The sequence below is a fragment of the Canis lupus genome, chromosome 7 (genome assembly GCF_048164855.1).
Source record: "Canis lupus baileyi chromosome 7, mCanLup2.hap1, whole genome shotgun sequence".
In the NCBI taxonomy this organism is placed as follows: Eukaryota; Metazoa; Chordata; class Mammalia; order Carnivora; family Canidae; genus Canis; species Canis lupus.
The window spans coordinates 56,707,764-56,734,918 of record NC_132844.1 but is presented as its reverse complement, the minus strand read 5'-3'; the positions used below and the strand labels follow the sequence as shown (position 1 = coordinate 56,734,918).

At 39.2% G+C, this 27,155-nt stretch overlaps 1 protein-coding gene and 1 non-coding gene across 2 annotated transcripts; one reads left to right on the top strand and one right to left on the bottom strand.

The window, feature by feature from the left end:
* The first annotated feature begins 369 nt into the window (after positions 1–369).
* On the top strand, positions 370–27,138 carry OPN5 (opsin 5). Its single transcript, XM_072831591.1, has 6 exons — positions 370–499; positions 4,385–4,504; positions 8,338–8,508; positions 11,845–12,179; positions 23,695–23,936; positions 27,075–27,138. The coding sequence occupies exons 1-6, from the start codon at positions 370–372 to the stop codon at positions 27,136–27,138; spliced, it is 1,062 nt and encodes a 353-aa protein (XP_072687692.1).
* Positions 22,476–22,582, bottom strand: LOC140637477 (U6 spliceosomal RNA). Its single transcript, XR_012034578.1, has one exon. It is a non-coding gene; the product is annotated as a U6 spliceosomal RNA (small nuclear RNA).
* Positions 27,139–27,155: the final 17 nt, after the last annotated feature.

Sequence of the window (27,155 nt, the reverse complement as noted above, 5' to 3'; positions counted from 1 at the left end):
CACTCTTGCTTTCTATCTCTCTCTCTCAGGTAAATAAATAAAACCTTTTATTTTATTTTTTATTTTTTTTTTTAAAGATTTAATTTATTTATTCATGAGAGACACAGAGAGAGAGAGGCAGAGACACAGACAGAGGGAGAAGCAGGCTCCATGCAGAAAGCCCAATGTGGGACTTGATCCCAGGACTCTAGGATCACACCCTGGGCCAAAGGCAGGCGCTCAACTGCTGAGCCACCCAGTGTCCCAAATAAAACCTTTTGAAAAGATAAAGTAGAGGGCATGGTTATGAGATGGTTCAAGTCGGCTTATTCGGGTCTGTTGCCATCTCTACTGGTTTGCCTTCCAGACTCCTGGTCGCTTGAGCACAGCATGGCGCTAAACCACACTGCCCGGCCCCAGGATGAGCGCCTGCCACACTACCTTCGAGAAGGGGACCCCTTTGCTTCCAAACTTTCCTGGGAAGCGGATCTAGTGGCTGGCTTTTACTTAACAATAATTGGTAAGCTTCCTTAATTTTTCTGTGCAAAGCCTGCATCTAGAAAATTCACAGGGTAATATGTTGATTTTGCACAAAGATAGATATTTTGACTGGAGGTGGAGAGTGGGAGAAAGGTAGAAGTTGGTGTGGCATTGCGGGGTTCAGTGAATGTTTCATGCAAATGACTATTATCTTTATAATTAGTGATGGATATCCCTCGATAATCAAAGAAGTTTTACAGCAAAATCATTTATCCTGAGACTATTTTGGTTGCCTTACAAGTAGGTTTGTCTTTTGAATAACAAAATTAATGATAATGAGATCTTATTTAAATAGAGTGCTTTTACTTTAAAAAAAAAATGCTGTTGGTATAATTGTAAGATGATAGGCTCAGAACGGACCTTAGAAATCACCAGATCAAATTCCTCTTATCACAACTGAGGAAACCGTCCCCAGGCTGTGGTCACAATGGACATACTAAGTTTATTGCATTTAAAGTAGAGTTGCACCATGATGGCATCACTAAGTGATTTTGGTGAGAGTTGAAAAAAATGTATTGGTAATAAGATGGGAGTCAGCCCAGGGTCAAAAAGTTTTGTACATCATCCAAAACATGGTGCACCTGTTTCCAGACTATGCTATCCAATGTGGTGGCCACTTGTGGCTGCTGAGTACTTGAATGGTGACTTGTCCAAAAGATGTGCTGTAGTGTGGATATATGTGAGACATTGAAGACTTAGCACTAGCGAAAATAATGTAAAACAGTTCATGAATAATTAAAAAAATTGACTACATGTCAAACCCATAACATTTTGTCTGTACTAGGCTAGCTATATTATTAAAATTAATTTAGTGGTATTTTTACTTTGTTTAATGTGGCTATCAGAAAAAAATTGAAATACATATATGGCTCACTTTTCTGCTTTACATTGTATTTCTATTGGACAGCACTAGTCTAGGCCATTAGAATTAGACCACAATACTTCTTAAATTTAAAACTGTTGTTTTAAATTTGGGTAACCAGTGCACAGGTGGGTTATGTCTTTAGGTGTGTCTGCCTTTAATCTTTTCAGATTTGGGTCAAGCTCTCTCTCTCTTCCTCTCTTACTTCCTCCTTCTCTCTCTCCCTCCTTCCTCCTTTCTCATCTATTTATTACGGGCTAAGAATTTCATTTAACCTCCTGAAATTAGCAAAACTCATTAGAAAAGTCTGGAGACACCTCTATGGTCAGTGCTTGAGGCAAAAGAAATCAATGAGATTGAATCAGAAATTCCACTGTAACGGGGTTCCCTGGGTCCTTGGCTTTATGATTAGCTATTATCACACTGATTTAAATTCTATTTCTTATAAATGGACCCTCATGTCCTTTCAAACACAAGTATATATTGACTGCTCATTCTTTGCCACCGTTTAAGTTTCTGGGAATATAGCAGTGAACAAAATGGGCAAATTCTCTTTGTGCACAGGGACTATCTGGTAGTAAAATCTACATTGCATTTTCATTAAACATAAGTACTTTCAATTATCAGAAAAAGCAGAAAAATTGACATCTTATAAATTGAATTTGTCTCAATCAATTGCAAGAATGGACTTAAAACATAGCACTCCAGAAAGCACAAAAGAGGGAGGGATCGCAGTCCATTCCCCGCCCTGGTATGGAGGAGCTCAGGAAGAGAGGCAACCAGGAGGGGTGGGTGGGGGTGTCAGGAAAATTTGTCACTTGTATGTGGGGATGGAAGGAAAATCCACAGTCAGATTCAAATGAGCATGCTCAGGTGGAGCTAGAAAAATGGGTCCAATAAGAGTCCCCAAACAAAGGGAACATTAGGTGACTCAGGGAGCTAGGGGTGGAGCCAAAAATATGTTCCAGAACAGTCATTCAGAGTGAGACCAGGGTCATTTGCAGGGATTTGGACTCCCCTAGACTCAGTCTTGGATTCGGTGCTATGTCTGGTTTTCACCCCTCCTAGGATAGGTATGGAGATATGCCCCGATTCTTTTTTTAAGGGACCAGAGTGGAATGACCTTCTTGGTGAGTTTTGTTAAATACAGGAAGTCTTAGGGAAAACTGGAAGATGAGAAGAGAAATCTGAGTTTGGAATAGAGGAGAAATAAATTCGAGACCCATTTCCATCAACTCTTTTACTATAGATACTTGATTTATTAACAGTTTATATATGAGATTTCATCATTTTGTATTCCTAGGAAGATTCAGGATATTGATAATCATAAAATGTCCCTCCCCACTTCCACTCCTGCCTTTAGCCTTTAGCTTTTTTAATCTTGTTTTCCTTTAACTATCATCAAATATGTTTGCATTCTTTTGATAATCCCCTACAGATAAGGTTGCCTCTGGGAATAATCTACATGCAGCTCATAGTTGACTATTTTTTGATAATGCTTTGGGCACTGGGTAAAGCCTTATGAAACACTAGTAAAGATAATTTAAAAAAGGACAAGTAAGAAAATCAATATTCTCAAAGGAGAAGTAGCAGGACAAAGAGTGTTCAGAGGAGCTTTGTGTATCAAATGCATGCTTATTTTTAATCTTCTTGGATACAAAGTAGAAGGCATTTGTTTAAAAGTCTTCAAGCCATGTTTTCACATTTTAATTTCCCAGTGTGCCTTGCTAGCTGGTTTCCTTTAATGAGATGCAAGTTTCATTTTAGTTGGTTTGCTTGAGAACTCCATAATCTCTTCTATTTTTTCCTCTTCTCTCTTAAGAAAGCTAAAGAGGTTTTAACAGACCATTAGGCAGCACTGACTCCAGGGATTCATAATTTCCTGAGAGCACAATGCAGTCTGTTCCTGGTGGTTTCATACCATCGGTGGAAACACACATTTCTTTCCTTGCCCCCAAAATGAATTGTGGTGGAGAAGTAGAAATTAAAATAGAAAAATCTGGGTTTCTCCTGTTAATGCTCTCCTTATTCCTTACTACTAAAGGCAGCTGTACCAGATTCTCATTTATACACAGCTACACTATGAAGCAAGAATTCCTGAAGAAATCTACTCTACATGTTAAGCTATGGAAGTAGGTGTATTCTTTTCTTAAATAAAGTCAGTAGGGATTGGGTCTTTTTGGATTTAAACTGGGTTTGTAAGAACTTTTGAACAGTATCATTGTAATGCCAAAGCCAAGTAGTCATTAATAAAAGGATATAAAAAAGTGGGAACACATTTATACCATTATTGGTAGGTTGGTGGGTTGAGGGTCACTTTCTCTCCCTTTGGCGGGAGGGGGAGAGCCCATATTATCCACTGTCACCTACTTCCCCTTCATACCTAGTCCAGTCGCAGCTGCAGACACCCAGCGTCCATGTGTCCTCAGGAGGCAAAAAGTCCTGGGATGTGTCTCCAGGAGAGACTCTCCTTGCGGGGGGTTACGCCAGCCCAACCTGGCCTCTGCCTCTCCTGAATGCTGGGGCTCCCTCAGGCGCCCACAGTGGTAGTGAGAGCACCTTGTCTGGTTGGGGTCACTTCAACTTCAGAATTTATCAAGAGCCTAGGGGCTAACCCTACTTCTTAGAGGGAGGGAGTTCTATAAAGCCGATACTTGGTAAAAAATGGCTGAGGAAATACTCCATCCTGGGGGCCAGTACAAGAACTGACCATGGGGATTCCCACACCCTCCTGAGCTTCACTGGGAAGTTAGCATTTCCTTTTTCTGGGTAAGTTCAGTCTTATAATCCCTGACTCCTCTCCCTTTGGAGGCAACCCATCCCTCACCTGTCACTTGCAACTCATGCTTTTTACTTCATCTTCTTAATTTAGATTTTTATTTAGAGTCCTCTCACTACCCTCCTAAGTCTATGGTGTCCATTTTTGAAGTTGAGAAGTGTTTCATATCTGAGTGAACTCCAAATCCTAGTGTTAACGGTGGGAATTTATATTTTTCCTTGTAGGGATTCTGTCCACATTTGGAAACGGGTATGTCCTTTATATGTCTTCTAGACGAAAGAAGAAGCTGAGACCTGCGGAAATAATGACTATCAATTTAGCAATCTGTGATCTGGGGATTTCAGGTAACACAACCGTTTCTTCTTTGGGGGTTTGAGCTCTGCCCCATTCTAAAGTCCTCAGTGGCTCAGAGGTCACCCCTCCCCCATCTCCTTTTGCTCCTCCCTTCACAAATCATCTTTACTGAGTTTGTGGTAAGTCAACTGAGTGAGTGTCATCAGGCCAAAGACATCATCCATTTAACATTTCTGTGTGCCCAGCACGTTAGATGCTAAGACTACAATTTGGAATAATGCATGATACCTTGTAATGCTACACCTCAAAGTGAACCTGCTAAATGATTTAGAAGACAGAATCTTACAGATCCCTGTGTTGAGCTCCTTCACACCTCTGCCATCCTTATGGGACACAGTTAAAATAAACATCAAGGGGCTAGGTCTTGAAGCTTAAATGATGGGTGAAGACAGTCTGAGAGGTGAGTGTAGGAAGACAGGAGAGCTGCCCCACTGGTACATTCAAATGTGGCTTTCGGACTGATTGCAAGTATAGGAAGCCTCTGGTTCAGTCGTTTCTGGAGTTGGACGCACAAAAAAGTCACATGGGGAACTTAAAAAACAAAACAGAACAACAGAAAAGAAAAAAAAACTTCATGGCTGGGTTTTATACCCAGAAATTTTTATTTGATTTGCTGAGAATGTTACCTGGGCATCAGGATATTTAAAATTAGTATTATCAGGTAAGTTAATGTGGGGCCAAAATTGGAAATCACTGGTTTATTTCTTGCTTCTTTGGCTTCTCTGATAACCCAGCCAAGGAGGAATTGGAAAACAATTTCTCTTTAACTGTAATTCATTTTTATAACTATAAATGATTTTAGATAAGTAGCCTCCCTTTGTTTTCAGTCCCAGGGTTGGCTAGATACACTCAAACCTGACTTTGGAGCCTAAATTCTGCTAAATTGGGGAAATTTGGGTATGAACAGCACACAACTCCTCTTTCTACTGGAAACTTTTTTTTTTTAGCAGTTTCCCACCAAAAAGGTCCCTTTTAAAATGTTTTCTGATATTTGTTTCTCCCTTCATAAGAGGATTTTTTTCTGTCACTGCCAATCTCCAAAAACAAGGCTCAATAATAAGCCTCTACCTATCAAGCCAGTATTTATCACTAGCAGATGTGATGCTCTTTAGAGTCTTCATTACTTGGGAAAGTTTACTCAGTATGGACAGGCGTAAATATCATGAGCTCTTATCAGAAATGCTCATGCACAGAAGCATATTATGTCAGGCCTCCTCCGTGAAAATAGCTGAAATGAACCCTAGGCAATATGCGAGGCTGCAGAATGGTTGCTATTCTAGTAATGGCCACACGATGGCAGTGTCGCAACATGAATGATGGCTCTCCCGGCGCTCTCCCTGCTGAGCCCCGACAGCTCTCTCCCTGGTACTGAACGTAAAATGCTCGAATGAAACCTGCCATTTCATCCACATCCTTCACTGGCGAATAATACCAGGTTCATGTTTAGGCTGAATTAGACGAAGCTTGAATAAAAATGGCCTTAATTGGTCTGATACATTGAAATTGCTTTCCACCAAGCAAATCTGCTCTAGAGTTGCACAAATCACCTCATTACTCTGCATGTGTCTTCAGAGTAATTCAACAAGAAAGCATTTTCTTCCATGTGATAGCTTTTGCTGATGAACCTAGATCATTTTTCAACGTTGAGTATCTCTAATACATTTCCCATTCCAATAAATCTTAAACATTTCTGTTTTATTTTTTTTCTTGGTCAACTATATATATTCCATTATAAACACCTTGAAGTACATAGAAGAGACCGGGTGTTCATCTATATAACTAGTATTTGTTGTTTATATCCTGGTGGCTCACAAGTGTTTAAGTGCATTAGGATCACTGGAGAGCTAAAAAGAAAAAACAGTATATTGAAATATACTGATGCCTGAGCTTGCTCCCAATAAATTAAATCAGACTTTCTAGAGGTTAGGCTCCTGGAAATTGATATTTAAAGTAAGACAAAGCCAAGCCAAGCAAAGCAGAACAAAACAAAACAACTCCTCCAGTGATTTTAGTGTGCAGCCGGGCTCAGAACTATTAAGTGAAGAAGAGGGAGGCAATCTAGATGACATTCCAAAGGTTTACCAAAGGCTCCACTCCAGAAGGAAGCTTAAAATAGTCCCAGGCACAACAGATACTAATTTCACTGCATCCGAGTCACTTTCACTTGTCTTTTGCTGTCTTTAGCACCCACCCAGCTGACACCTAGCTCAAGCTTTGCATTCGTGTCTCCTCTGCCTACAATATTTCCCCTCTAGACATTTGCCTGAGATCTCTACCAGTGATTTAGACATCTCCCTAAATGTCACACTCTCAGAGAGGTCTTTCCTGATCCCCTTACATAAAATAACAGTTTCTATCTCCTTTGGCTTCATTTTTTTTCCCTCACAGCACTAATCACTATCATTCCATCATATCATATCTTATATTTAAAATTATGTATTTCTTTTATCTGCCCTCCTTACTATAAAATATGTTTGTTGATCTCGACCTCCACGTTGTCCTCTTTCACCTTGCTCTGTGGTTGTTACATAAGAGGCACTGAATAATGGCCTTATCCTTGCTGGATAAGGAACAGTTTTAACACTTGGTTTCCTCACTGACAATGGGGCTAGACAATGGGGCTAGACCTCTGGGATCAGGAAGTTCTAATATGGGGGTGCACAGTCCAGCAAGATGGAATGCGACACTAGCTATCCAGACAACCAGAGGAGGTGTTGCTTCTGACCTACAGAAGCACTCAAGAAATATTTTCTGACCTATAGAAGGCACTCAAGAAATATGTGTTCACTGACTACACTAACAGGAACTTGAGTGTACCTCTGCTATGGAAGAAGGGACACACCTTGGAGGGATGCGGCAGGACTGGCTCTTGTGAATATGTTTTCCTCAGGTGATACGTTTCGGGAACCTTATAATACATAGATCACAAAGAGCAAATAGAGGTCATGGAGAGCTTCCTCAGCACATTCCCTTCTGGAAGGGTGAAGATTGAATATAATAGCTGAATATGAAGGGCACGGGGTGTGAATTAAAGTAGAAAAATGCTTTCTAGAAAGCAAAACACTAATGGAAGCTGAGGAATAGTTTATTTTTAATTATTTTGAAATTTTTGCAATTTAATTTTCTTAAAATTTAAAGTCAATTAATTAACATATAATGAATTATTCGTTTTGGAGGTAGAGGTCAGTGATTCATTAATCTTATGTAAGACCCAGTGCTCATTATATCCCATGCCCTCCTTTCTGTTTTTTTTTTTTTTTTTCCTGAAGATTTTATTTATTTATTTGAGAGAGAGAAAGAGAGCCTATGCAGGCACAACCCAGGGGATTGGGGGGGGGGGCAGAGGAGAAGCAAGCTCCTTCTGAAGTGGGGCTCAATCACAGGACCCTGGATCATGACCTGAGGAGAAGGAAGATGCTTAACCGAATGAGCCACCCAGGCACCCCCTTCACATGCCCTCCTTTTTATTTTTTATTATTTATTTATTTTAATATTTTATTTAAATTCAATTTGCCAACATATAGTATGACACCCAGGGCTCATCTCATCATGTGCCCTCCTTAGTGCCTGTCACTCAGTTACCCCATGCCTCCACACCCCTCCCGGTTCCAAGAGCTCAGTTTGTTTCCTAGGATTAGCAGTCTCTTATGGTTTGTCTCTGTCTCTAATTTTGTTTTTGGGTCTGGTTGTAAACAAATTGAACCTTAAGTTGACTAAAATAGCTGTCTCTTGCCTGAGTAGATTATAACTCAACAGTGAGTTGAGGCAGGTGGGTAATTTTAACTGGAGGGAACTTCCCTTGACAAATTGCTTGGCGCTCTAGTTGTAGGCAAACCGTTCACGATCATCTCTTGCTTCTGTCACCGCTGGGTGTTTGGCTGGATTGGCTGCCGCTGGTATGGATGGGCTGGATTTTTCTTTGGCTGTGGAAGTCTTATCACCATGACGGCTGTCAGCCTGGATCGATATCTGAAAATCTGCTATTTATCTTATGGTAAGTACGAAGGTTTCTCATTCCCTGATAGTCAAAACTAGTGGATTGTCAGACTGTAAATACTGTACTGATAGGTGATGAACAAAGATTACTAATAACCTAGGACACCAAGAGTATCTCCATTTCTAGCCTATTTTGTTCTAACATAAGTTTAAAGCTTTAAACCTGTGCTGATGTAGATTTCTTTTAATACTACGTTTATAGGAATGTCTGATGTTTGACTACAATGCTTTTGGCAAGTATCATTTCCTTGTATGACGTGTATAAGCTTCTACCATATTTTGTCATGCAAACAGAGAGATAAGACGCATTGAAAGGATGTTAGGTCTGAGATGTTCTAGCTGGTTCCCCATATGGTAAGTGTAATTAGAAGAAAGATGCTTCTGATCCTCCTTTCAGACTCATGTTCCCTGTGATTTCAGAGATGAGGAATTCCAAAATGTCCAGCTCCAAGTTAGAGAGCCGTGCAGCTGTGCCGGCAAGAAAGGACACACACAGAAATATCACTCAACATTCTTTTTGTGGGATTGTAGGTAGAAAGATGAGTGACTATAAGAATTGGTGAGGGGAGAGCCAGCTATAAAAAAGTTTTCAGAGGCTCAAGATTTTTAAAAAAATAATGTTAAAATAAATTTTTATTGTTTTTTCTTCTTGGGGTTCTGGGAACTTATTGAATCCAAAAGAGAAGCATTTGGACTCTTAAGTTTAATACTGAGAACCAGGTGCAACTGGGGAATAGTATTAGCTCCTTCTGGAAAAAGCTTCTCTGTTTGTTAATCTGTCAATCAGAACAGTTGTGACCATGGAGATGGAGGATGGCCTGGAGCCTGAGATGGGAAAGATCAAGTTGACTTGACACTCTCAATGTGGTAGAATTTTCCTTTATATTTTAAAAGTTTATAGTCCCAGACTCTAAGGAAACCATGCAGGGGAGGGTAAGGTCATGGACCAACATCTTCACGAACTAGCACTAATTTTTTTTTAAATCTGCATCTCTTTTTCTAAAAAGCATAACACTTCCAATAGAAATAACTTAAATCAGAGTTTCCAATAATACAAAAAATATTCAGTTATGTATATTCTGGATGACTTCAGAGTCATATACTTTCTATAAAATTGTTTTTGGTCATATAAGTAGATTTTAAATATACTTAATAGATTTTACAAATGAGAAGTCAGAATTTCAACTTCCTGGGGATATTTGAGGAATACTATACCTTGATGTCTCTGCTTTTAAAATATTTTCTTGAATTTAGGCTTGGTGTCCATTAAAGAGGTGAGACTGCCCACTCCCCAGAATCACTGCAGGGCATCACTCCATATGGGAACTGTATATTTTTTTCCAGCTTCTTTTAAGATTGAACCTCAATGGAATGGTTTCACCATTTGATTTGACTCATGATTAAACCCTCTACACAGTGTCTTAAAATGTTGGAATTAGAAGACCGCTTGGGAACATGGAGACCTTTCTCCCATTAATGTGCTAAACTGTTTTAAGGCATCCCTGACAGACAGCCACTTGGCCTCTTCTTGAATAATTCCAGTGACCAGTGACGGGGAGCTTACTACTGCATAAGGCAGCCCATTCTCTGATTGGTCTGCTCTCATTGTTACAATGTTATTCCTTATATTGAGACAAAACTGCCTCCCAGTAATCTCCACCCATTGGTCCTAGTTCTGACTTCTGGAGCAACACAGAACCAATCTACTAATCTACTCCCTCCTGTACTTGACAGCCTTTCACCATACTCGAATGTAAGTATACAACACCTCACCAAGTAACCCTAACCATAAATGCTTATACGTATGCGTATGCACATTCCCCTAAATATATGTGGTTATCTGTGCCAATGTTTAATCCATTATAATGGATAATCAGGAGCTGACATATATTGTGGTTACATAATTGTTACCTCCCTCTGGTTGGGCTTGAGAAATTTGAATTTTATAATACAAAATGCCATATATTTTTTAAAAAAGAGGCAATAGAGTATAGACACAATCCATTATATTTCTTGTTAGTGCTGAGACAAACACAGGAGTAAAAATTCATGTTAATATAGTCCTTCATAGTATGCAAATCAGGCCTTGTATTATTTGAGTGAACCCTTAACAAAACCTGTAAGCAATGCATTCTTATTTCCTCCATCTTACTGCTAAGAACATGGGCATCTAGAAAGGGTACATGAAGAGGGTCAAATGCTAGAAATGAGAAGAATTAGGCCCTACTGACTTCCCCAACAGCATATGGCTCTAAGCGGAAGCAGGCCTTGTGTCTATGTTGAAGGGGTCATTTGGCTTTTGTTGTCTGTGTTCTGATATTTTTTTCTGTGCTACTCCAAACCCAAGGTAGTGAGGATTCACTACTCTGACCCTTTCTCTTTGAGGTGATACATGGGGGGATGGAGATAATTTTCTTAGTGGGCCACAGCAGTATATCAGGCTGCCCCATTTTGGTGGTTATGTCAAACTTTGGAAGATGATCACTAGTGTTCTACAGCTTTTCTTAGATGACTACATTATTTCTTCTTCTTGGAATGCTCTTTTGGTTGATGGAAACTAGTTCTGAAAAACCTGGAGCTCATTTTTTGTTTTTCTGAAAGTATTTTCACAGAATTACTTTTGCAGAACTTGGTAAAATCTACCTAGATTCTCTACCTCTCTTGCTATGGCCATGTGAGCATGACTGCTGTGTTAGTCATGTTTGAAGATTCAAAATTTGGTCCTGTAATGCAGGGTCGGCCAATTTAATGTCACTGCACACAGTCATGGTCGTGGCCCACCAACCCCCAACAACAAGTACTTAGGAGGATGCATGAGATGAGAGACATGAAAGCCTTTAGGGAGAAGGGTATCTAAAGGCACAAACAATGTGTTATTATTTGTCAGCCTCCCCAAAGGAGTCTACCTTGGATGAACCATTAATAAATGCTTTTGGGGGCTTGGTCCTTCTATTCTACCAGTTGGCCCCGTATTGGATAGGATCTCAAGGTCATTCTGGATGCTTTCTTAAGATCCTTCCTTCATTGTCTTTGGCATCTTCTTATCTCTCTACTGTCCCCTTTCTTCAGCTTTTGTCACTTACCCGTCCTAAGGCTCCTGCGTGCCTATGGAAACCTTCCCTGTGAAAGCACTTCTGATTTTATTCTCTTGGAAAAAGGCCCATGCTCTGGAACTTTTCTCCCTTCATTCCACTCTCCCTCAGAATTCAGTTACCTGACCACTTCTCCCAGAATCCAATGGAATAACTCTTTGGATGTGGAATTGACATATCGAGGGGAGGTATTTGGGTGTAGGGCAGATTACATCCCGGTAATGCTTTTCTTCTACCTCCAGGGGTTTGGCTGAAAAGAAAGCACGCCTACATCTGCCTGGCAGTCATCTGGGCCTATGCTTCTTTCTGGACCACCATGCCCTTGGTAGGTCTGGGGGACTACGCACCTGAGCCCTTCGGAACCTCATGCACGCTGGACTGGTGGCTGGCCCAGGCCTCCCTGGGTGGCCAGATTTTCATCCTGAACATCCTCTTCTTCTGCCTCTTGCTCCCAACGGCTGTGATCGTATTCTCCTATGTGAAGATCATTGCCAAGGTTAAGTCCTCCTCCAAAGAAGTAGCTCATTTCGACAGTCGGATACATAGCAGCCATGTGCTGGAAATGAAACTAACCAAGGTAACTACAGGAATAATTTACAGAGGGGTTTTCTGATTGATTAAAACTTCATAGGGCAAAAAGGTTAGGGAATGTTGGGGACTGAGAGAACTTAGAACCTCTATTCTTTATGGACTTCTGAACTTTGCTATTATTTACCTAAACCTTTCTAGTATTTCTTTTCCCTGTTTCTGTCTCTCTCTCATTTACACACACACACACACACACACACACACACACACACACAGAACATCACACATTTCTAATATCTACTAAATTTGGATCTACTGGGAGCTTTTTCTCTCTATTGAATAAGACATTCTTGGTTCTCAAAAATTATTTAAGTCATAATAATAATAACTTAATAATATTATTAAGTCATAACAATAATAACTTCTATGCATCATAAAATGCCTAATAGTACTTACTATTTTGTATGGACTTTGGTGGGTGTGATTAGGGACATCCTGCCACCCCATATTATTTAGCATAAGAGCTTACCACATCTACTATCCTATGGGAGCTTAACATAAGAGCACTTTCTTTCTTTTTTTTTAATTTTTATTTATTTATGATAGTCACAGAGAGAGAGAGAGAGAGAGAGAGAGGCAAAGACACAGGCAGAGGGAGAAGCAGGCTCCATGCACCGGGAGCCTGACGTGGGATTCGATCCCGGGTCTCCAGGATTGGGCCCTGGGCCAAAGGCAGGTGCCAAACCGCTGCACCACCCAGGGATCCCATAAGAGCAATTTCTGCAGAGCTTCAGAGTCAACAGTTCCTTGGATATTGTAATGTAATGAAAGGAACACATAATTTGGGAACAGATTAGGGTTCTCATTCCATCACCAATACTTGCCAGGTTTATGACCCAGAGCTAGATACTAAACTTTAAATCTATTTTCTCACTTGTGTGACAAGAATTGTAACATCTATGTCATTGGATTATGGTGGAGATTCAATGAGATAAATCATGTTGTTCTGTCATTTGGGGCCTAGAAGGTGTTAAAGAAACTGTAGTTCCTTCATTCTCTTGCAACTTTCAGGAATTCTGGGGAAGTATAAGGTAGGGGTCCTCCCACTTTCATCCTGTCTTACTCTTTTTTAAAAATTTTATTTATTTATTCATGAGAGACACAGAGAGAGGGAGAGAGAGGCAGAGACACAGCAGAGGGAGAAGCAGGCTCCATGCAAGGAGCCCGATGTGGGACTCAATCCTGGGATTCCAGGATCACACCCTGAGCCAAAGGCAGACGCTTTAACTGCTGAGCCACCCAGTCATCCTCTGTCTTACTCTTATAGTGAAAGAGATATTTTCCCAGCAGGTATCTCAATATAAATGACATGCAGCTAATACCATCAAACTGTATATTTAACATTAGTATGCCCTAATTTCTATTTTACTTTTAAAGATAAAAAAATTAAATGTAGATTGAAGTTCTAACCATTCCCTCTGGTATCCCAATCAGTCATATTATTGACATCCCAACTTCACGTGTCCTCACAGCCTACTTTGGAGACCACTTGTCTCAGGACCTATAGTAACAATTTCCTCCAGACCTGAGATCACTTCTTGTAAGTCAGGGCCTTCATTTTAGTAATATTCCTCTCTTTGAATTGCAGATGTTTTGAGATGGTACAATGATCTTTTGGGTGCACAATGTGAGCTAGAGATTTTTGTTGGTTCCAGTTGACCTTTACTTCCTCAACTCCATGTGCTGAGTAACAGCTCCAGAAAGTTTTCAATACTTTAAATCTATACTCATAATCTCATAATAGAGAAGTCTTACCTGGACAAAAACACAGGATCAGGAATCATTATCTGCGTTTTACCTTATAACTGGCTATAAAATAGAAAAAAACTATTTCCATAAAATCCAAGGTCATGAACTAAGTTCTTCATTTCTAGGTCTCCTTTTAGGTCTTACCTATAACTTAAAAAAAATTAACCCAAATAAATGAATCCAAGATAAATTTGTATTACGTTTAATCCAAACCCTACTCGGAATCAACTACTGTTCTAGGAACAGGGTGAATGCAACAATAATAAAAATTTTCCTTTTTAATACTTTATGGAAGTATGTTCAGGAAAATGATGTGATATCCATCACATTAGTAAGTGGATTTGATTTTACCTTGTAGTCCTGCAGTTTGGCATACCAGAAAGCTGCTGAGATGTCATAGACTCTCTCTCTTCTTGCCACCTTCCAGTGGTGTTGGACTCAAGACATTTTGATGGTTTTGATTAGCGAGCCTGGATCCTTATTTCCATGAGGTCCTACTCCAGTTTTTCTGAGTCTGTTGTTCATCATCTGTTCTCCTGTTAGTTAAATTGCCTAATTCCACCCACAGTTAGCTTTTATAAATACCCTAGCATCTGGTTCTTTGAGTATTCTGGACGGTGGGCAATTTGCTTAGTGAGGGATTCTGAAGCTCATTATACATATGAGGTGAAACTTGGCACACACCATTTAATTTGGTTTGTGGTTATTAGGCTCCTTGACCTGGAATGGACTATATAGATCCAATAGCCAGACTCACCCAGACCAGATTAACCAAAGAGATGTTAAATGAAAAGTGTAGGGCAGCCCGGGTGGCTCAGAGGTTTAGCGCCTGCCTTCAGGCCAGGGCATGGTCCTGGAATCCCGGGATTGAGTCCCACATCAGGCTTCCTGCATGGAGCCTGCTTGTCACTCAGCCTGTGTCTCTGCCTCTCTCTCTCTCTCTGTGTCTCTCATGAATAAATAAATAAAATCTTTAAATGAAAAGTGTAGGCATCTATATGTATGATTTTATTTTATGCATATCTTCTTTTGACATATACTAAATGACACTATTACATATAATGTCTACATTATATATTTCATATATTATACAATATGTCTGTACCTCATTTATATATATAAAACTTATATTAAAATAACCTGAATATAAAAAGCTTCTAATTATTAAAACTTATGCAAAAAACATAAATCAAAATTCAACCCACAATGATAAACATAACTTTCTATTTTGGCATCTCTGTGCTAAATTTAAAATGTTTTCAATTACCTTTTTTTTTTTTTTTATGATAGTCACAGAGAGAGAGAGAGAGGCAGAGACACAGGCAGAGGGAGAAGCAGGCTCCAAGCACTGGGAGCCCGACATGGGACTCGATCCCAAGTCTCCAGGATCGTGCCCTGGGCCAAAGGCAGGCGCCAAACCGCTGCGCCACCCAGGGATCCCTACCATTTAGTTTTTATCTTAACTTTTTTCTGACTAAAAATAAGTAAAAAAACAACCTTACACTGCACCTTTTCATAGTCTTAGAAAGCTTTTCCTCCAACTACCTCCCAGGATTGGTGGTTTGCTTATTCATTTGGTGCTTTTGATCTTTTAGAACAGCCTGGTCTAAAAGCTTACTACTTAAAGGTCACCTCCTTGGATTCCGGAGTCAAAATAATTTACTTTTCTGGGTACTCTAATGATTTCCAGCTGGGTTATTATCTGGGACTGCATTTTGCCAGTCTGGTCTTATCCACCTGAAAGCTGACAACCCATCTACAAATATCTCTCTGCTTTGTAATTTCCCTTGAATTAATTTTTTTAAGAACGATGGTCTTGCTAGACTTTTGTAGCAGGCTGAAATTTAACAGACTGCCAACAGAGGTCTGTAAAAAAAGCTCAAGAAATAAAAACAAACAAAGACTCTCTTTATATTTCTAGGACTCCGTACCATCTCATTTTCATGTCTGCATTTGACTTTGTAAAACAAACTTAATATTAAACAATGAAGATAAATTCAGTTGAATTGGGGATTTTCCTCCTCCTCCCAGGGCCATGTATAAATTCTAGAGAGGCTTTTATAATTCTGTGGTGTTAATGGGTGGGGGCTCCTGGTCTAGTTGTTTTAATTTATTGACCATGGTATTGCTGACATATTTAAGTTTCTTTCCAGTCTCAGTCATCAGTTGTCATGAGTCACTTCGCATTCTTTTTGTTCCAACTGGAAGTCCTCTTTAGGTTTATCAGCAGTTCCAGCTATTTCTCTGTCCTTCCTTGTTTTTTGACTGCATGCGTATGTTAGGAGTTGGCTGGGACCCTGGGAAGCAAGGCACAAGTGTTTGGCTCTGAGATCCCCAAATGTATTGAAGGTCTTTGCTCCCCTAGCACCATCCCTGGCCCTTTGTGCTAAGCTCGGTGGAGTAGCATCCGGACAGTTTCTCAAGGTCAATTACCAGCTCCTCCAAGGTCCTCCCTCACCTTCAAGCTGTATTCTGTAGTTCCTTTACCCACTTTGGGGTGGGAAACCTGTAATCATGTGCATCCCTCAAAAACTGTTCCCATTTAGTAAGATTAATGCCTCTGGTCCTACAAATTTCTGGCTGTGGATACTCTGTCCTTTTTTTTTTTTTTTTTGCATACTCAAACCCCCTTTCTCTCAAGTATTTTTTTTTTTTTCCTGTAAGTTTCAAATTTCTATTTTAAAACTCACAAGCTGAGAAATGAATGTTTTACTTCTTTGGGTATTTCTGCTTGAAAAAAATCTTCACACAATGCAGTGAACACTCTTGCTTTTGCTTTAATGAGGGGGGCGGTGGAGTAACAGGCAGAAAATACCAGAAGCATAGACTAATTTTTCCAAATATTGTTATGCTGTGTGGATTAGTACTTAATATTTATTTATTTAGCACAAATAGATTATCTATAAGTTCTAGGTCTATAAGTAGTATCTTGATCCTTTGGCATCTGGATTTCTCTTATTTTCCCTTATTTCCACCAGAAAGCCTTCCTGATCCTCCCTGGCTAGTTTAAGTCCCTCTGCAATTGGTCTTCAGAGCACTTCATACATTCACTTTATTGAGCCACACGCTTGTCCTTCTTTGCAAGTAGTAGGTAGGTGAACAGTAGTGTAATATCCTGTTTGCTACTGAGCCTCACTGGCACCTACTAGATGCTTAATCAAGATTGCTATAATGAATACATAATTGAATAAATTAAGTTAATCTAATTACCTTGATGAGTGTTAAGTGGTCCCTTGACCCCTGACTTGAGTTCCTCTGTCCCTTTTATTACTGACAGGCATTTTGTTTCGCTTTGTTCTTTTACGCTGATTGTGAAGTCTTTTTAAAAATCATAAATGTAAATCTCTGCTTTCCTCAAATGATTCCTCTCTTTGATTGCTCATCCAGTGTTATTTATCACTGAGGGTTCATATTCAGAGAACCTTTTAGGAGAACTCTAAGGGCAGTTTGTGGGAAAGCTGAACTGCATTGCTTTTTATTTTTTAAACCAATTAAGTTATTTTCTCTGATTCTTTGTAAGTGTTCTTATCTTAAATGCCACTTCCCAGAAAAGCATTCCCCAAATTCAATTCAGATCTTCCTATTACAATGTGTCAATGCTGTCTTTACATTTTTTTTAGAATTGGGCATAATTTATAATTAATTTATAATCACATACTTATTTTTGTGATTATTTGCTCAATGTCCGGCTTTAGCATTAGTCAGTAAGGCCTGTGGAGTAACAACCGTATCACTTTGTTCATTTTGTGTCCCTAGGGTATAGCACAATGTCTTGAACATTTTAAATTAAACATTATAACATGATATGACATAAAATCATATAACATATAATTAATTATGTTATATCAATATAAATGAAATATAAAGATATATATAAGTAAATGCATATAAAAATATGTATTTGTTGAAGGAAAGAATTTCAAATTAGGGGTGAATCTGTTTTGCCACTAGCCCATGGAGAGTCTCATATAGCTGACATTTGTTATTTTAGTTGCTAGTGGATAAATTCCTTTCTGTGCTGAGGAATTTCCAACATTTTGAATCTTGGGGAATGGAATGGTGGGGAGCAACACATCTAAGCAAAGGCTGACTCCTAAATTAAAAGATACAAAAGGACCAGTCACTGATTTTCCAAGATTCCTTTGCATTTGGAGTACAACTATGACCCTAGGCTCCAGCCAGTGTATCTCAGGAGCTAGTGACTCCAGTGGAGGGGCAGGGAGATGTCTCCTGAGGGTATGGCAGCAGCAGCAGTGGTCTCTGTATCAGAGCTGGTTTGGGCCACCATTTTGGGTATCATTTCTGTCTGCTTGGTCTCAGTTTTGAGTGTAGTGCTCCCAATGATGCTCTAACTAACCCATTCCTTTCCTGTCTCACTCAGCCAAAGTCAATTTCTGTTGTTTGGAACTCAGAATCCTGACTGATTCACCTTGGACAAACCACTTTACCTCACTGGGCCTCGTTTTTCTCATCTGTGAAAGAAGGTGGGGGAGGGGAACTAAATGCTGCCCAAGTTATCTTCTAAAACTCTTAGGTTGTATAGAAATGGCTAGATTGGTTGAATTATTTAAGGGTAGACAGCAACAGCTCTTACTGCTAAAACTACCTGGCCTCTCCACCTATGTTACCCTGTTGAGTAGCAATTTCTTCACCTTAAGGGTTTGGTTCATCTACAATGAACAGTGAAATCTCCCTCATTTGGTTGAGCCAGATAGAGATTTGTATCTCTTATTGTTTAAGCCAGCCACTGCCTCACTGGGGAATGTTGTGTTCAGTTTTAGACCCAAATCCCGCAACACAGATGTACAGAGTGACATGACCTAATTCACATCCTCTCCTTTCAATCACAGCTTTTGCTTGTTTATAGAAGAGTGGTATTTTAAGATTTGAGAAAATTGCAGTGGGGAAGTACAGACCCCTCCTTCTATGTCTTTTTTTTTTTTTTTTTAAAGTACAAGTTAATATTTTCTACTTGGATCACAACCACTTCTTTCTAAGTGCATGAAGAAGGACCTAGGACAGTTGTCTTCTTTGTCATTCTATCAATAAAATAAAAGGAAGGAAGACACTCAAATTACACATGCTTAGGGTCAACAAATTATTTCTTCAAAGGTGGTGTGAAAGCTAAATATCACCCCTATTTTTATACATGTCAGGAACTGAGGGCCAAAGAAGGTGGATCATGGTTGCTAAGCAACACCCCCCCCTCCCCAGTTGGTAGTGTCTCTCAATGGCAGGCTGCCTGCATGTGGGGGTAGTGGCCTCATAACTAGCATTTATTCTTGCATTATCATCTTTTCATATCAATTTTTTGATCAGTTTGGAGCAAATCCATATGCTTGCCAGCTAGACTCAAGATAGGAAAACCAAATCTTATTATCCTCATCTTCTGGTCAATTGTATGCTCTCCCACCATTTTCTCAATGCACACATGTAGTGATCTTGCTCCTTGTGATCTTGTCTCATCCCAGCCGCTGCAATATCCTTGTTATCACTAGTTTGACTGGTTCTAGGATGTGATCAATCTTGTTATTGGTGGGGAATTTATTCCATCTTATTGCCTCTCTTTTTAAACTTCACTTCCACATCAATTCCATGTCCTCTTTTCAACCATTTTATTATTCAAGGTAGTACACAACTTCAAACATTGGCTGAGGCCCTACTCATATCCAGGCAAAGGAGCCTGATGGAAGGAACCAAAATGGTCGTTTCACTCACACTGGTCAGTGGAATTGAACCACAATTGGAATCCAAACCTGAATATATCTATCCATGATGTTTGTGCTATTCCACACTGCTTCAGCACAGAGACAGGGCTGGACTTTGCTTCTTGGAAACCATATCTGCTGGAATGGTTCAGATGAATTAGGTCCAAGGACAGAGCCTTATATAATATTTACTTCTAATCCCATTGTTCTATTAGTACTATGTACAATATTGCCTATGTGACACTTAAGTTAATGCCTATTTGAATTGTAGCAGGAACATATAGATATTCCTTAGTCCTCTGCAGCAAGATCTATTTAAAGGGAACTGGGTTGCAGATGTGTGATTCTTTTGTAGAAGCAAAACACATATTCTGTGAATTTCCTCCCACAAAAAATTGCCTAATTTAATAATTGAAATTTTACTGCTTTTCCAGTAAACCAAAAGGCAGTGATAAAAGTGAAGTGACTAAAAAATAAACAACTTAGAAAAAAGTTGACAGGTACAGGTGTCTGTGTTAGAACTGGTTTAAGGATATCTGGAATAGAAATTCTGGAAAATGAAAATGAGTACACACTCAGAAATGAGGAAAGAACAGACTGATGAAAGATTAAACATGTTCCACATTGAGTAGAAAGCACTGGGAAAATGAGTGTAACATGCAAGTTTTGTAAGTTTTTATAGAGTATATCTTAAAATGCCTTTAATATTTAATGTTTTAATATTTTGTGGAGTATATTTTAACAGGAAAAGATTGTAAAAAATAAATGGGCCTCATGTTAACTTTGTATTCACTTCAAATACATAAGTAGCATTCTGCAGCGCTTTTAGATCTAGGCTTTTATCCTTCTTTCTGCTTTTTAAACTTGATTTCTAGTCATTCAATTTAAGGCACTTAAATCCAATGTCCTTTTAAAAAGGATAATGTAATGCACATGTTTGAAGTCCTTCCTCTTCCCATTGCACACCCTCATAAAAGCAGAAAATATGTAAAATGTAGAAAATATTATGGACTAATTGCTAATCTATTTTTTTTTTGTCAATGACTTTGACAGCAACACAAAACAACTTTTGAGACACCGTGAAATCATCAGATGAGTCACCAAAGAGAAAGGGTGGAGCTATGTTAAGTTCCCAGACATCTGCTAAAGCAAGTTTTATTTATACAGTTATTGTTTATTTGGGAATTTAGAAAAAAGACCCTCACTTTGAGCCTTGAGGCATCTGTTCCATTTACAAATGAAAGTCACACAGACCAAACTAAACACAATTTCTCCTGGGTAACCCTCTGCAGAGAGGTGGAAAAGTAAGCAAGCAGGAGATCGCATGTATGATCTAGGCCTGCTTGATAACTGTTAAGCATAGACAAGAATTTTGGTTCAGGACCCTAAAGCAAGGCTGCAGGACCCTGGCGCAGGGCTTCAGGACTTGAAGGAGGTCTGAGCTCACTTCATTCATTTCTTTGAGATTTAGAATATTTGTAAAATGGAGTGAAATGGTTATAACTGAGGTGTGTCTCAACTGCAGTTAATTTTTAGAGATGAGCCTTGAACTTCTTGGGTAGAATTTTATGACCTGAGACGTATGGTGGATTTTCCAGGCTTCTTTCTTGACACAGCCCACAGATGTGGGATTCTCAGGACAAACACCCTACTTACAGGCTGTTCCACAGGTCAAATAGGGCTATGGATCATTCCCTGCATGCCACATCTCTGTTCTCATGGAAGCATATTGAAATGCATATGGTCGTACAAATGACTTTGTTACAAAAGAACTTAGCCAGTTGGATTACTAAAACAAAAAACAAGCATAAATATTATTGCTTTGTTATTAATAAAACATTTTGTGTCTTATTCCTTTTCATAGATCCTCTACACTAGCTTGTCATGACTCTCATGTTAGGAACACTATTTTTTTCCTTCTTAAATGAGACTGGGGAAAGAGGCAGTGGTGTCTGCCCCAGACAGCTGCATGTTTTTGTCTTCTCTGGGTTTTGGGGCACTTGGATAAAAGGATGCTCCACTCTTCCTACAAATCCCTTATAAAATCACTAAGATGAGTCTGATTATGCTCTTTCTAGTCATCTGCCCATTCCTATTCTTGCTGTTGTAGCTAGGGGGCATGAAGTCCTCTGGTCAGGCTTAGGTCATATGATGCTAGCTCCATACAATTGCCTACAGGTAGAAGGGATACTGGTGATGCTACAGTAGAAGGTTTAAGAAGAAGAGGAAAATAAATGCAAACAAAACCAGATGTCCACTACAAAGAGCACTCATTTGAATATCATCTCATTATTTATCTTACAAAAAATACTCTAGTAGATAATAGTATAAAAATACTTCAAAGTTAGTGCCCGCTCTCTTAACTAGGACCTGAAATAGCTCATGTTTAAGATAAACACCGAAGCTCAAACTTCACTCAGAGTAAGAGCCCTTTCATTTCTTGTTTAGACTGTTGCTTAAACAAACCTGTTAAAAGTGGAAATTCTATGTGGCCAAGGATTGTGTCTGCTTTGTTCTTTACTTTATCCTTGACACAAAAACATGTAAGAGATGCCAATGATGCTTGTTGATCGAATGAATAAACAATGGTTTTTCTACCTCCAATTTCTTCCTGCACTATTTCACTAGTAAGGTTAATCTTCCTAAACAGAGCTCTCATGAAGTCTCCAACCCAAAAACCTACTAGTGCCTCAAAGCATATGGAATTTAGTGCAAGTACAGTCATATGTAATAAAAAACCCTGAATATATGGATATTATCTTTCTTTCCAGCCTCATCTCCTATGCCAAAGTGAATTGCTTGCTAGTTTTAATTCCTTTTTTTCCCTCAAAAATATGGAATGTTTCTCGAATTTGCATGTCATCCTTGCACAAGGACCATGCTAATCTTCTCCGTATTGTTCCAATTTTAGTATATGTGCTGCTGAAGCAAGCACTTGCTAGTTTCTTTATAAACCTCACATACACCTGTGTCTTTGCTCATGCTGATCTCACTTCCATTCCTTTATTTCAACTTGCCATCATGCAGGATATACGTCACGTCCCTCATGAAACCATTTTGAATTTGCCCTGTACCATGTAATTTGATCCTCTTCTGCTGGTACTTAAATACTCTTCTTCCTTGTACAGTAGTTGTTTGTATTCCAGAAGGATGCAATAGGGCACGAAGGTGTACTGTTGTCCCCAACAGCACTTGGCATTGTGTCTGGCACCAAACACTTGCTAAAAAGGGATTATTGAATTCAAATGAGATAATCTGTAGGGTCAGGTATGTAGTTACAGGACACTAATTAGGGCTACATTAGTAGAGGGACTGGGTTGCAGATGGTGAGAAACTAGTGAGAGTGTTTAAAACCCTCTCTCTCTTCTTTGATCTGAAGTTAAGAGGTTCCTAAAGTAATTATAATTTTGTGAGAGAAAAAATGCTTTCTGGAAAAGTCTTGCTTTATGCCACTGTGTCACTTAAGTTAAAACTCGGTGATTCTATTTTACTTTATATCTAGTGAGTTTTCACTATCCAAGCCTCATACTTGAGAAAATGAGCCAAAAGAAGTAACACTTAATAGAAATCTCTGAAGAAGGTTCATATTAAAATTTCCAACAAGGGCAAAGTTTCTGTTTCCTGAGGCAAATAAGAGTGATTTAAAATTTCTTCCAGGTGAACATGTTTTCCATCTAGCTCCAAATATAATGGAACATATTTTCTATTAACGTGGGTTGAGAAGTCTGGAAATTTCAGGGGCACGGATGTCTTCTTAGCATGACTTCCTACCCAATGTAAAATCTGCCAACTTCTTAGGGTTAAACTTTGAGTCTTTTGGTACATTTAGATTCTGGAGTAAAGAACGAATAGGATATGGTCAATGGGATAAAGCATTATAATAACTTTCTCTGGCTGAACATCTCGAAGTCCATAGGAAATATATCCACAGGCCAGGTAAATGGAAAAATAATAGACTTTCTTAGATGTAAATCAGCTGCTGGTCTCCCCCACTCCCATCATTTCCATCAGGTGTCTTGACTCTGTTCTATTGCTTTCCCTTACCAGGTAGCAATGCTGATTTGTGCTGGCTTCCTGATTGCCTGGATTCCTTATGCAGTGGTCTCTGTGTGGTCAGCTTTTGGAAGGCCAGACTCCATCCCCATTCAACTCTCTGTGGTGCCAACCCTACTTGCAAAATCAGCAGCAATGTACAACCCCATCATTTACCAGGTCATTGATTACAAATTTGCCTGTTGCCAAACTGGTCGTTTGAAAGCAACCAAGAAGAAATCTTTGGAAGACTTCAGGTAAAATTTCAGAAGCCAGAAATGAATGATATCATTTCAAAACCCTGTGGGTTTCAAGCCACTCTGAAATATTGTCTCCTTGGGATTAGAGCTCACTTAGGAGGAGTCTAAAGAAGACTGTATTTTCTATTCATCAAAATTCCTGAAGTCATCAGATATGTTGGGTTGGATGTCATGGTAGATAACGAGAAAAGTAATTCAATTTTTGATTGTAGAGCAACTAAGATAGGAAGCTATGTCCATTCAAGCAACCACTATTGCTCACTCTTCCTTATCTGGGACCAAATCCATTTTACTCTAAGAATATGATTCCACATGGCATTGATTCAAAATGAAGTTCTCACAACAGAAAGGATTCTCCTGTTTGGGATGTTTCTATCTCTAGCTACAAGTATAGGATTTGGGCAGGCAAAGGAAGGAGAGAAGGGAGGTGACATTGTACTCTCTGTCAGGTTCTTTATGTTATTTTCACAAGAGGCCCTATTGTACCTTCTCTCTGTCAGATAAGGAAATGGAGGTACAAGTAGGTTAATGTTTAAGTGAGCTGTCTGTGCTTAACGCAGCCAGGAAGTAGCAGAGCAGAGATTTAAATTCAGATCTATTGGGTTTGGAAACACTCTAAACTACTTCTGCTATAAAATAAACAAGGGAGTTTGGGGATCCAGCATCATTTTTACTCAAGGCTCAGGGTGAGTAAAGAGTCGAGGATGATGTGTGGGCTTTGTGTTCATTCAGGACCAGTCCTAGCAGTGGAATGTGGATCAGGCACCTGAATGCATGGTCTGAGGTGAGGGGTGTTGAGAAGGTCGAGGTTTTCTGATTTCTATTAATTCTTACTCACTGGATGTCTAGTTATTTTTCGGTACTGCTTTTCTTGATTAAGTAGGAGACAGAAGAGAGAAAAAGGTAGAACTAACTAGGAGAGATTGTGGGTGTTTATCTTATTCTTTAACTATGCTTGAGCAAGTGACAAATGTTTCCTTACCATTACCATATAGGGTACAGGATCAAATGAAAAAAAAAAAAAGGCACAAAGAAAAAGTAGTATTGTCATTGTTGTGGTACAGGGGAAGAAATACACAATTTGGAGGTAGAAGACCAGTATTTGGTTGATTTACCTGTATCTTTTGGCAAAAGAACTACTTAGAGCCTAGAATTGCAATGAGCTGTTCGCAACACTCATCTTTTGAAACTGTAAGAATTACACCAAATGTGTGTTTGGAAAGGGCTAGATAACAAGTGTTAGCAGGTTTTTTTTTTCTTTCACATTGTTGATGGCTAATGCCTTTTCTATTGAATTGAATAAATTTGAATGCTCAAATGCATCTATTTTGACAGTAATAACACTTTGCCCTTATCAACTATTAATACGTTGTTATGAATCCAGGTTAGAGAGAGTATTTTTAATATTTTTAATAGAGCAATTGCAGGAGAAAATAATGGGCATTTCTTCCTCTGAAAGAGATGATGGGAATTTGACAGGAATGGCTGAAGGCAAATTTCACCTACCTTGTAATCATGCCTTGGACTGATCCTGTGTTCTGTACATTAGCTCTCAAGTGTGAACAGCACATAAATATTCAACACTCAATAATGAAAAGGGAGAAATTTATGAGGAAGGCAGTGACTTGAGGCCGCAGACCTTTGGGACAGCCAGGCAGGCAAGAATTGGTTCAGCTCGCCTGCTCCCATTAGCCATTTCTACGAAATACAATTGCTTTGCTGGAGGAAGACAAGTGCTATTTCCTTATTCTAGAGTCTTGCAGATTGCAGTGGAGAAAGCAGGTGGTAGCACTAAAGCAGGGAGAAGCCTTTGGGTTTTAAAGTTTGGAACATTTTCAGAAAAGGAATGCTGAAGAGGTGTGATGAGTTCCTGATTTTTGGAAGATTCTTGTTTCAGGAAAGAATTTTCTAAAGAAGCAAAAGAAAAAAAGTGGATAATATTGAGGCTTATAGAATGAGGTGAAGCGGTCTGAAGGCAGTCCAGAGTGGTTAATGCATCACCAGAGCAAGTCAGTCAAATTAAACTAGATTAATGGATATTCTTGTTTTTTCCTCTTCTGAGCTCTGAAATGAATTTGCTTATCAGGGGAGACTCTCTTGGGAAATATTTTGAATTCAAATAAAAAAGCTAATATGTTGAATGTGAGACTGTGGAAATAAATTTTGAGTAATTTTTATAGTTTCATTAAAAGTTAACTAATTTTTCCCCCTAAATTGAGTCCTCTGAGATTTTGGTAAAAGCTGATGAACTACAGCAAAAAATATGGCCAAGAGCCTGTCTTGAAATGCTCTTATTCATCACATCTGGGTATCCAGATGTAGTCTTCTGTATTTCATAAACAGTGCTTCTCCACCCTGGCTGTATATTAGAGATACTGAGGGAACTTTGAAAAACTGCTGCTTATACCCTCCCTTGCAGAGATTTGGCTTCAAGTGATCTGGATTGGGCCCAAGCTTCATTAGTTTTTTTGATTGGTTAACTCTTCCAGATGGTTCTTGTACCCAGCCATTACTAAAAGCTGGTGAACCAGAGCCCAGGAAAGAAAAATATTGGCAGTGCAGCTCATGTAGTCAGAGGCCTCTCTTCCCACCTACAGAGAGACCAGTGAGTGACAGGGGAACCAGACTTCAGGTACTAGGCCAACCTTACATGCAATATAAATGTTCAAATGACACTGGGGGTACAGAGCGAAGGACTGAGGCATTTTACATTCCTCATATTTGAGTAAAAATGAACAGATAACAAAGCCCTCAATTCTGGCATTGCCCTTGTAATAAACCTCCCCTGACTCTTTTAGTTTGAATGCTGTCTTCCAAAGAACACTCTTTGTAGGTAAGTCACAGGGTGCAACTGTCTGGTTGGTCCATAGGTAGGCAATGACTTTTGTTCTGAGGATGGGAAACTCACTGGGACACAGATGTGTCATGCACAAGTGGCTTGTTTATGGAAAGCTCTACTCAAGGGACTTCTTGACTTTGACTATTTTTAAGCAAATTATTATTTTCCTTCTCTCCTAATTCAAATCTTGCACATATAATCTTCATGGTAGACATGCCTACTATGGTATACATACACAGTACGTGTTTGTGTGTTTATATACATGTTAAATCGCATTTTCTTTCTTCTGTGTCTAGGCTGCACACTGTTACCACAGTCAGGAAGTCTTCTGCTGTGCTGGAAATACATCAAGAGGTATGAAGATGGACACAGCCTCA

Coding starts and splice junctions, on each gene's coding strand:
- OPN5 (XM_072831591.1), top strand. CDS start 370: ATGGCGCTAAACCACACTGCCCGGCCCCAGGATGAGCGCCTGCCACAC. Junction 500..4,384: donor CTTTTACTTAACAATAATTG/GTAAGCTTCCTT, acceptor TTTTCCTTGTAG/GGATTCTGTCCACATTTGGA. Junction 4,505..8,337: donor CTGTGATCTGGGGATTTCAG/GTAACACAACCG, acceptor TTGGCGCTCTAG/TTGTAGGCAAACCGTTCACG.